Below are 12,268 nucleotides of genomic sequence, written 5' to 3' on the forward strand. Positions count from 1 at the left end.
CATTAGCAGCTGTTTAGTGACTTTTAGCAGCTCCACTCCCTGTATGTCAGTGTTGTGTGTCTCTGTTTCTGATACTGACGTCTTCATTCAATGTTTTCTTCTCTTCCAGTTTCTATCCCAGGTTTAAAGTCTCTGATGGAGTCCAGTTGTTTGTGAATCTGTTCTGTGCAGCAGCAGAGAGAGAACATCAGACAGGAGAGAAGATACTGGAGACGTTAACATCAGTGTGCAGATACAGATCATTCCCTCTGAGGGACAGAGACATGGATGATGATGATGATGATACAGAATATCAGTGTGACTTCCTGCTGGATCTTTTCTCCCATGTGAAGGACTATGAGACTAAAACAGGTCTGAGAGTCCTTCCAGCATTACACTCAGTTCTCCAGTCAGTTCTCCAGTCAGCTCCTTCAGTCTGGATCATTAACCTCTCAGAGAGAAAGACCTCCATCCTCCTGGAAGTGCTGAAACTCCAACCAGAGAAGAAACTAGTGGAGCTGAAAGGCTGGTCAGGTGAAGAGAGTGAAGTGAGGAGTTTGCTGCAGTGTCTGCCTTATATCTCACAGCTCAGGTAAATGTACTGTACTAAACATGACTTGAGTTTCCATTAGTGGAGCTGTGTTCTTCATCTACACCAGCTCACTGTTAGTTTGAAGGTGAAGTGTTGAACTGACCAGTCCACATTAAACGCCGGCTGATTGATCAGTCTGGCATTTTTTGGCATTTTTAATTTAATCATCATCGGCCGATCGTGCTGCAAATTAAGCCGACAGGTTTGTCAGCTGGCAGCTACGTGTTGTGGTGTGGAACATGCAGGGAATACGTAGAAGGCTACCTGCCTGCTGGAGAATTTCTCTCCCTCCGAGGCGGCGTATGTGACGGATCAACTCCTACGCAGCTGCCTTACCTTGTTCAGACACAGCATCAGATAATGATGGCAGGTGAAAACAGAACGTTATCAAAGCGTAATAACGTTGTAGCCGACTAGAATTGATGCTGAACATGTTTATGAATGCAACAAGTCATTTGCATGTGAAAGCAGAAACATGTGCTAGATGAAAAGTCTGGCTAAAACGTGCATGTTCACTTTTTACATTAAATGCACCTGTGGGTCCTACAGCTTCCATGACATCATGGATTATGAGTGTTTTTAGTTTCTGACTTGTGAATAATTTTTCAACGTACCGTATACATTATTCTTCATTTAAATTACACAAAGTGCACTGATTGGACTCCACTTCACCAAGCTCCATGTTTGTTGTTCACACAGGATGTTTAAACAGGAACAGATGAAAACTAGAAAATTTCCTCTCGGGAAATTTTGAATGGGCCACGGGAGCTACTGCGGGTTGTGCCATCTCTGTCAACATGGGAATCAAACCCACGATCTTAAGGTCAAGACAGAGCTGATCAGACAGACACATGATCATCTTTCTATAAGCACTGATATGGAGGAGCTGTAACCACATTAGGTTAACTGTGTGTGTGTGTGTGTGTGTGTGTGTGTGTGTGTGTGTGTGTGTGTGTGACTGTAATCACATGAAGCTGGCTCTAGAGTCTGTGTGTGTGTGTGACTGACTTGTCACATAGTTAGTTAGTAGCTGCATCCTGTGTCAGTCTGATTTAGCTGTGTCTGTGTTTATAAACATTTAAACAAGCGCCAGGTGGATTGTTTATGAAGTTAACGAGCCCTGGCCTGAGGATCAAAGAGGTTACCACGGCGATAGGGGCCCCCGCAGGCTGAGACAGACAGAAACGTGGAGAAAAACAGCCATTTTCTGCCTCTAAACCGGCCTCACAATTAGGCTTAGCATGACAAAACGGTAACTCCTATCAGAACAAAACACAGATCAACGTTGCTCTAAGGACTTACTGAAAATTTCGGTACGATTTGGTGTTTCTACAGTAAATATTTTGGCGACGCTGGCAGTTTTAAAACATCAGGCCGTTCTGCTCCTCTCAGAAAATATTTGTATTGGACTCAATGAGGAGCAGGGACAGACGTGGCCGCACTCAGAGGCTGATTCTGTAAGTTCTGTAAGTCTCTCTGATATTTTGAGCACATGACATGAGAGATAACAAGTTTGTCTTACAAATTCTGAAAAAATTATGTCTGTAGAGTGTAAATTGTGGCCGTGGTGGCAATTTATCCAGAAAAAATACAGAATGTTTCTTCACTCTCTCCCACTCTAACCGATGATGTCACGCACTCTGACACGAACATTCCATGCAATACACACCCATTATAAACTCATAATTTCTCCAAAAATGATCATGGTCATTGATCAGGGATTGATCAAAAACGATATGACCTATCAAAACGTGGAGTAATACGACAATACACAAGACTTGTGTCTACTGTTTAAAGTTTAAATGGAGTCTCTAGGTGAAAGTATGCCTGAGCAGTAGACGTTTGTTAAACTCCAATGATTGGTCTTTTTCGCTCTTTTTTTCCCGCCCGTCCCATTGACTTACATGCAAAATTTTTGCGCAGTTTTTCGCGACTACGTCGCGAAAAATTCGTAAACTGTTGAGAAAAGTAATAGCACAGCGATCCCGATCAAGACGCACGTTTTGATATATAATATGTCCTGCAACTCTTCGAGTTGCAGGACTAGTAGCACATCGAAATCTGGCCGGAAGTGGAAAAATAATAATAACTAGGAAAAAATCCACACAATAACAGTAGTGCCCGGGCTTCGCCCGGGCACTGGTCCCTGCAGCTATTTCATAGCTGTTGGGACCAGTGCCCGGTGCGATTGCCCGTGGCCCTAATGAATCATTATGATGAAGTGACAGTAAACCAGTGTGAATCCTGATGATGCTTCACTACAACTTTATTGATCTGTAAAGAGTTGAACAGAGTGATGGATGTTGTAAATGGAGGTCCAGTATTTCAGGCTTTGGAGCTAATTGATTGATCAGTGATTGGAGGATCCACCACTGTTGTCTGACATTCCTGGTTCCTTCAACGTGTAGTGAAGTTGGTCAGTTAAAGTGGTTGTTAGTTGAGGTTCAGGCTGATTGATGTGACTGTCTTTTGCTCATTAGCAGCTGTTTAGTGACTTTTAGCAGCTCCACTCCCTGTATGTCAGTGTTGTGTGTCTCTGTTTCTGATACTGACGTCTTCATGCAATGTTTTCTTCTCTTCCAGTTTCTATCCCAGGTTTAAAGTCTCTGATGGAGTCAAGTTGTTTGTGAATCTGTTCTGTGCAGCAGCAGAGAGAGAACATCAGACAGGAGAGAAGATACTGGAGACGTTAACATCAGTGTGCAGACACAAATCATTCCCTCTGAGTGACAGATACATGGATGATGATTATACAGAATATCAGTGTGATTTCCTGCTGGATCTTTTCTCCCATGTGAAGGACCATGAAACTAAAACAGGTCTGAGAGTCCTTCCAGCATTACACTCAGTTCTCCAGTCAGCTCCTTCAGTCTGGACCATAGACCTCTCAGAGAGAAAGACCTCCATCCTCCTGGAAGTGCTGAAACTCCAACCAGAGAAGAAACTAGTGGAGCTGACAGACTGGTCAGGTGAAGAGAGTGAAGTGAGGAGTTTTCTGCAGTGGCTGCCTTATATCTCACAGCTCAGGTAACAGAATTAATCTATTAGAAGATTGAACTTTATTTATTTGCTTATTCTTTTTTGCTTTAATTCAAATTAAACAACAGATCATGACTAAGTGACAGTAAACCAGTGTGAATCCTGATGATGCTTCACTACAACTTTATTGATCTGTAAAGAGTTGAACAGAATGATGGATGTTGTAAATGGAGGTCCAGTATTTCAGGCTTTGGAGCTAATTGATTGATCAGTGATTGGAGGATCCACCACTGTTGTCTGACATTCCTGGTTCCTTCAACATGTAGTGAAGTTGGTCAGTAAAAGTGGTTGTTAGTTGAGTTTCAGGCTGATTGATGTGACTGTGTTTTGCTCAGTAGCAGCTGTTTAGTGACTTTTAGCAGCTCCACTCCCTGTATGTCAGTGTTGTGTGTCTCTGTTTCTGATACTGACGTCTTCATTCAATGTTTTCTTCTCTTCCAGTTTCTGTCAAAGGTTTAAAGTCTCTGATGGAGTCCAGTTGTTTGGGAATCTGCTCTGTGCAGCAGCAGAGAGAGAACATCAGACAGGAGAGAAGATACTGGAGACGTTAACATCAGTGTGCAGATACAGATCATTTCCTCTGAGGGACAGAGACATGGATGATGATTATATTAGGAAATATCAGAGTGATTTCCTGCTGGATCTTTTCTCCCATGTGAAGGACCATGAAACTAGAACAGGTCTGAGAGTCCTTCCAGCATTACACTCAGTTCTCCAGTCAGTTCTCCAGTCAGCTCCTTCAGTCTGGATCATAAACCTCTCAGAGAGAAAGACCTCCATCCTCCTGGAAGTGCTGAAACTCCAACCAGAGAAGAAACAAGTGTGGCTCACAGGCTGGTCAGGTGAAGAGAGTGAAGTGAGGAGTTTGCTGCAGTGTCTGCCTTATATCTCACAGCTCAGGTAAACCAGACAAACATTATGAAGATTATTCAACCCAGCTCAAAGGTTGATGTTTGGTCTTTATGTAATGTTATTTTCACAGCTAACACCAAATGTACAGATACAGTAGTATGACATTTAGTTAAGGATGACATTGTAGTGCAGTGAGTTTGTTATTGTGCTGTAGATGTGTTTCCACAGTTGATCCGTTCCGTTGTGTTTCAGCTGTGATCCTGAGTTCTTCCAGAGTGTGTGTTCATCCATCTCTGTCCGGTCCAGAGAGGATGTGGAGCAGCTGGTCTCTCTGCTGCAGCTCCTGGACTTCACCCTGCTCTTCACAGGAGAGTTAGACAGGAAGACCTGCAGGACTGTGGGGACGGTTCTGAGACGTTGTTCCTCTAAAGTGGATCTCACCCTGACTCTCAGTGAAGTGTCTGTCAGAGGAGTCTCCCTCCTCTTTAGATCCACCACACGACTGCACAGTCTGAGGTATAATCACTGTCTCTTGTTGCTATGACGCCGTCTTGTCCTCTTTGAAGATGTGTTATTGATGTGACAGCTGCTCTGTCCTGTCTCTTGACTCTCAGGCTGACCAATCACGTGGCCTTGCTGCTGTGTCGATGTGTAAGAAGGCGGAGCTTGGTCCGTCCGGTGTCTCTTGAGGAGCTGTCTCTTGTCTCTGGGAAAGTCCAGCCGGCAGAAGGAAAAGTGCAGCAGGTGGTCGGTGGCGTGGCGTCTCTGCTGAGACACTGGGACGTCAGACGTCTGGACCTGACTGAGTTCTGTGTCCCTGCTCGGTGTCTGGTCACGCTGCTGCTTCACCACGGTCCTCTACCAGTCAAGTAAATGTCTTTCCTGAGCCTCACAGACTGACTCTAGTTGCTGTGGTCACACACACACGTTGTATATTCACTAGTTTTATTTGTTGAACCTACAGACTGAGTGCAGAGAGTTTCCAGCAGCTTCCGGCCTTCCTCCATGAAATCCAGGACCAGGACTTGACGTTGTCCACCTTGACTAAGACTGGTGGAGACCTGAGCTCCTGCTGTCTGGACTGGGATCTTCTTCACTATCTGCTGCAGCGTTCACCAGCTCAGAGCTTCACTGTGGACCTGAGGAAACACCACTTCTTACAGGAGAACTTCTCCCACCTGCTTCCCCTTCTGGACAGGATCATCATTAAACGGTGATCAGTTTATAGATGTTTCGGTAACACTTTACTTGAATAGGTATTCATAAGATTGACATAAAACTGTCATAACCATGACATAACAGCTGTCATAAACATCAATGAATACTTATGACAGCTGTCGTTAAGTGTCATTCGGTAAGTTGACATTATTTGAGATGTCCTTGTTATGAGAACTTGACATATTTTTTAAAGTTTGGCAATTAGGTCTGCTATGACAGTTTAAATTGTCTTTATGTCAAGTTGTCAGAACAAAAACATCTCAAACAATGTCAACTTTGCAATAAAAGTGACATAACTTATCGAATGACACTTAACAACAGCTGTTAGTGATGCGCGGGCCGGGTTTTTTTCCAACCCGCGGGTCCCGCATCTATGAAGTATTTTGACCCGCCCCAGCCCGCCCCGCACCACCGTATCTATTTTCACAACCCGCCCCGACCCGCCCCGCTGCTATTAAACGTCAGACAGCGGCCTTTTTTACTTTGAAAGGGCAGACAGAGGCGCTGTGTTGCCGGTAGCTTGTCAGTGTGGACTGTGGAGCTCATGAGGAGTGAGAGAGTCACAGTGCAGCGTGCAGCAGCCGCGGTGGCCGCCGCCTCTCGTCCTCCCCAGTCCCTGCTCTCAGAGAAACCAACCCCGCTCTGCTGATGCGCCCAGCCGCCGTCTCATCCGGTTCCCTCACACCTCCGCCGGCTTTCCCCTCAACATCAGCGCGGCCCTGATAACACACTCTGGACTTCATCGTCAGTTTTTTTAATGACCCGCCCCGACCCGCACCGCAAATAAAGTAAAGATTTCTTGACCCGCACCGCCCCGCCCCGCGGGCTGACCCGCGGGACCCGCGGGCTACGGGTCAGCCCGCGCATCACTAACAGCTGTCATAAGTATTCATTGATGTTTATGACAGCTGTTATGTCATGGTTATGACAGTTTTATGTCAATCTTATGAATACCTATTTAAGTAAAGTGTTACCGATGTTTCATTTGACCTCTGACCAGACACAGACAAACAGTTGATCCTCTGTAATCATGTCTGTTTGTGTTGTTGTTGTTGTTGTTTCATCAGCTGTTTCTCTACATCTAAACCCTGTTCTGGTGTTTTTCCAGGTCCACTCCCAGCTTCGTGTTGACTGCCATCAGACACATCTATGAAACTCAGTCCAGACGGAGTTTACCCAGTTTACTGAGATCACTTGGTCATGTGATCAGCCTGACCTGCACAGAGCTGGACTCAGAGGACTGTGCTGCTCTGCTCTTCACCCTCAGACACAGTGACAGAGTTCAACTGAACCTGATGTGGACCTCCATACCAGCAGAGGAGACAGAGTCCATCCTCTTCACTCTGGACAGAGTGTCTCAGCTCAGGTCAGACAAACAGACGAGCTCCTTCCCATCATCAGTCTGTGGTATTTCCCTGTAGATGTGCATTAAAGGGGAATTCCAGTCATTTTTAACCCCTAAATCGTTGTCCTGATGGTCATCCAGTGTTGGTTGGAGCAAAAAACGTGACTAAAATTGATGCAGGTAAACCAGAGTTACACCATGGCTACCTGGCGCTAGGGATAGCGACAACGCTAACCCATGGGGGCAATTCTTTCAACCAATGTTCCCTCTAATTTTCGAAACTCCTGAGCAGAAATTCAACTCCCCTGATGACCTGCTTGAGCGACTGTGAGCGAAAACTCAAGCGTACACAGTACGTCCACATGCTGGTGCTATGGCCTCACCTCTCCAACTCCAAATATCAATACAATTGGCTATTACTATTATGATTAATAACAGATTATTTTGACAGCATTACCTAGGCTACTCCATATCTAGGTCAGTTACAGTTAATGATAACAAAATACTATATTGTTTTGGCAAAATAGATTTTGCATTTATTGCCATACAATATGAAAAAAATACCATCAAGTTGGTGTCATCAGCTCTTGGCACAGAAGCATTCTTGATATTAACAGTAATAATAATTCTCAAGCAAAAACTTAAATCATAGTTGCACTACAGACCATGGTTTAGGTCATAAATTTCACAATTCGAAGCGCACATTAGGGAGAAATGGTCATGGATATTTGAGTGTGCAACTTTTTTTGTCTTCTGGGAAAAGAGGTGGGGAGCAGTGTGCAATTGCACAGTAAAACACCTTAGAGGGAACAGTGCTTTCAACCACAACAAACACTAAGAAAACAATCAAATATCTATGGTACATGACTGGAATCCTTACAACACACCACTGATATCATATAGTGAACAGTATAAACAGTATAAACTTTGTGTTTTTGCATGTACTCACTCACTTCAGACAGCCGAACTCTGAAACATCCTGGAAAGACATTACTATCCGATCGCAGAGCGCCTGCTCTCCCCGCCACAGAAACTAACACTTTTTCCTTGTTGTGATGATTTCTTTACAAAAATAAACGGTCAGAAATATTATGGACATTACCACTGCACGGCTCGACCGTTTATTTTTGTAAAGAAATCATCACAAAGTTTATACTGTTTATACTGTACACTATATGAGTTCAGTGGTGTCTCTAAGGATTCCAGTCATGTACCATAGATATTTGATTGTTTTTTGAGTGTTTGTTGTGGTTGAAAGAATTGCCCCCATGGGTTAGCGTTGTCGCTATCCCTAGCGCCGGGTAGCCATGGTGTAACTCCGGTTTGCCTGCATCAACTTTAGTCGCGTTTTTTGCTCCCCCCCAACACTGGGTGACCACCAGGAAAACGATTTAGGGGTCAAAAATGACCGGAATTCTCCTTTAACACAGTGATGTATGTATCAGTGTTGACAGGAACCTACTGCTGAGGTTGATCCACTGCTGCGCTGCCTGTGGCGTCCAGCAGGAGGCAGCATCACGGCTGCTGAGAGCCACTCGGTACAGGTTGGATCTGTCCTGTTCCAGCTCAGTGGATCTGTCGGAGCAGGACCAGCCTGAGACTCTGTGTCTGACTGCTGAGGACTGCAGCGCCCTCTCCTCCGTCCTGACACGTAGCAGCCAGGACGCTCAGCTGGACCTGAGAGACTGTGAGGTGGACGACAGCGGACTGGACTGGCTGTTTCCTGTCCTACACAAAGTCCGCCTCAGGTGCAGAGACCCCACGCTGAGCTCAAGCAGAGAGGAAGCTGCTTCTCTTTCATGTTTATGCACCATGACAGTCTGCTCTCTGTTGCTTGTGTCAGGGTTCTTACAGATCCTTAAAAAGTCTTAAAAGGCATTGAATTCATTAATCTAAAACAAGGCCTTAATTGGCATTAAAATGTCTTAAATCAAACTTTCAAACGTCTTAAAAATGTTAACACTTGGTGAGTGGGATTTTATGATTGTAATTAGTCTCAAATCTCAAAATAATTGGTAACATTCCGACATAGAGAAGTTAATGGCGGCCGTCACCGCTAAATCTCTCACCGCCACCAGCTCCCAAGTCAGTTCTTTTTTTTTCTTTTTATGCATTTATTTTGAAAGGACAGTTGTGGAAAACCCGTGCGAGTTTGTAGTTTTCACCAAAGTCTGTACTTTTAATGGAAACACACAGAACTCAAATTTATTTTAATGCGCATTTCCCAGTTATTTGAATCACTTTGGATGGAAACATACGAACGAGCAAACGGGTCCTTTTTAGTTTATCATCTCCTCTCCACAACTACACAGCTGTTAAATGATGTCACTCACTCACTCATAGCCCCCTCCCCCCCAATTATTCATGTAGCAGTCGCTTTACCTTGGACCATAGGAAAGTGGGTAAAATTGTCCCTAACCCTATGTATGTGGTGATGTTTTTTTTTTTTTTTTTTGCATTTGTGTTTAATGTGAAGTCTGTCTTAAATTTCATTTCAAGTGGCATTAAAAACGTCTTAAAAAGTCTTAAATTGAACTTGGCTTAAGCTGTAGGAACCCTGTTGTGTTGCAGAGCCAGTAAAGCCGTCGTCCTCCGCCTGCTGTCCCTGGTCCCTGTGAGCTCTGAGAGGGACACGGTGAGACGGGCGGTGTCCCTGAGCGGAGCCCTGGGTGGAGAGCTGGACCTCAGTCACACGGCTCTGGATCAGAGGGTCCCCATCATCCAGGTCAGAGGTCAGTAGGTCAACCTACAGACCCCGGACGTTGATAACAGCTAACCCCGGACTCAGAGGGGAATAGCACTAGCCTATCAGAACAAAATATTGGTGAAATGAACGAGTTTCGTGGTGGATAATGTGTTATTTAGAGGCTGCGCTGCCCCGTGTACTCGCATTATATGGATATACGCGGCTCTCGGCTGCAGCTAATTCCGTCGGAACGACTCCAAATGACACCAAAGTTATCTGGGTGAGTAAATGATCGTATTTTATGCTAGAAATAAGGTCCAGGTTGTAAAAAACGGTAATTATCCTTTAAGTTCCAATCAGGAGAACCCCTCATGCAGTTACAGTATGTCAGGAATATGTAAATATTTATAGTTGAGATGTTAAATCAAGTACTGTAAGAGATGATCAGGAGAGACGTCCTCATTCAAATAGCTGGTTTGCTGTAAACCTCAGTGATCAGTGCAGAGAGGAGATGTTGGACGTCTACAGGTTTCAACAACAAACTGGACTGGTCCGACTCAGACAGAACTGGACCCTCAGTCATGGTACTGACTCCACCCGTTACCATCCCACATCAGGACTGACCTCATACGTGCAGCTAGTGTCTGTACTGTTTACCTGTTGATCTTTACCTCATCACCCTACAGTCAACATACAAGGCACATGTGCAGCAACAGCTTCTTAGATTTAGATTGATTTGCTCTTCATTAGTTGTATTTTAATTGTTTTCTTAGATGTGTTAGTTTCTCATAACCTGCCGTCAACAGCAGCTGTTGGTGTCACTGAAACGAGGGCGCCATCAAGTCAACATTTGGTCAGCTCCTTCAAATACCTAGGCACCGTGTGTGACGACCAACTTAAATGGGATGTAAACACTGAAGCGTAGGTCAAACGTGGACAGCAGAGGATTCATCTCCTTCAGATGTTTTTTTCTTTTCTTTTTTCTGTCAGTCCAGTGATTGTGTGATGTTTTTAGCAGTCCTTCATTTAAAGCCTTCTAACTTATTCTTTTATCTGTTGGTTTAACAACCTGTCACTCAAGGACAGGAACAGTCTTAACAGTGTTGGGAAAACCTGCTCCAAGATTAAACAGAGATTTAGCTTCTCTGTGGGAGCAACAGGTCGTGAAAAAGTCACAGTATTTTTTAGTATATTTTAGCAAATGAATTTTCACTGTTGCCTTCGGGGCCTCGTTATGCCCAGCCAGTTTGTCAAAGTAAATGTTGGTCCAAGTCTTTTATCCCCTCTGCTGTCCGACTGTTAAGCATTACCATGTGAATTCAATCTGAGTCTGTACGGTACTCGTATTGTTTACTTTTTATGTATTTTATCATTATAGACATTGTACTTTTAATGAAGATGTTTATTGAAATGTGTACAGGTAACTTTTATTAGAGGGACAGGGTCTTTATGTGGTTCGTTGTTAATCTCCTCAAACATTTTCACTTACTTGACATTTTTTATGTTTTATTTTATGTATTGATGTAAACAAAAGCTCTGGTTTTGTCTTGAAATTTTTTGTTTTGTTTTTTGATATGGACTCAGGATTTTAACAGGGACTGCTGCTATTCTGTTATGTGTTATGAAATTGGCCAAATGAATATTACTCTTATTATTTTCATGTTTAACTTGATTATGTTGTGGTGAAGGAGCCCTGCATCTGTAATTATCATTTTAAAATTCTTGATTTTGTCTTTCTTATGGTCAATAAATCCCATAATGACCCACAGAGCCCGCTGTCTATCCACTGGTGAAGTTCTGACTGTCGATGGTACAAAAATGTCTCTTTGATAACTAGGCCTGTGTTGGAATCCAACATGGCGTCACTGTCTTCCCAATAAAGCTGCTTCCCACCTCAGAGGTGTTTCTGAGACGCACATCTGAAGCTGGAAACAACTGGCTTTCATTGCTATTTTGGAATAATGAATAATGGGATTTTTTTTTTTCAAAATAAAAGTCCTCTAATTGCACCTGGAAATACAAGAGCGAAATAATTCTCCATAACCATCAGCTTTTCTGTTTGTCAGGTACATGTGTTTACATTTTGTATACTCGTTTTGATTAGCCTCTGCATGTTAACGTAGTATAAACGTGTATGTGTGTGTATTTTCTTTTCTCTGTTTAGAATAGGTTCATGGTTGTTGTTGTTAGAAAGTAGAATTAATGGACAAATTTTTTTTATACTGTAATCAAAAAAGATCAACTGTGCGTGCCCCCTTCTGTGTCTGTCTGTCTGTCTGTCTGTCTGTCTGTCTGTCTGTCTGTCTGTCTGTCTGTCTGTCTATCTATCTATCTATCTATCTATCTATCTATCTATCTATCTATCTATCTATCTATCTATCTATCTATCTATCTATCTATCTATCTATCTATCTATCTATCTATCTATCTATCTTACTTACTACTAGCCTACTACTACTAATAATAATAATAATAATCAATTTAGATTGAATGAGGACTTCCTAAAAAAAAAAAAACCTACAGTACGTATAGTGTATGAACTTGGACGTCACAGGCG

The 12,268-nt window shown here is 43.4% G+C and overlaps 1 protein-coding gene across 1 annotated transcript in view; it reads left to right on the forward strand.

The window, feature by feature from the left end:
• Nucleotides 1–9,765, forward strand: part of LOC146980959 (uncharacterized) — a 29,405-nt gene extending 19,640 nt beyond the window's left edge. Inside the window, 9 exon segments of the mRNA XM_085788044.1 lie at nt 110–571; nt 3,155–3,598; nt 4,052–4,510; nt 4,715–4,978; nt 5,077–5,331; nt 5,427–5,675; nt 6,789–7,046; nt 8,471–8,773; nt 9,597–9,765. Coding sequence (XP_085644170.1) covers nt 110–571; nt 3,155–3,598; nt 4,052–4,510; nt 4,715–4,978; nt 5,077–5,331; nt 5,427–5,675; nt 6,789–7,046; nt 8,471–8,773; nt 9,597–9,765 — 2,863 coding nt within the window.
• The last annotated feature ends 2,503 nt before the right edge of the window (nt 9,766–12,268 follow it).

The sequence above is a fragment of the Trachurus japonicus genome, chromosome 9, assembly GCF_045865225.1.
Source record: "Trachurus japonicus isolate A0001 chromosome 9, Traja_1.0".
Classification (NCBI taxonomy): domain Eukaryota; kingdom Metazoa; phylum Chordata; class Actinopteri; order Carangiformes; family Carangidae; genus Trachurus; species Trachurus japonicus.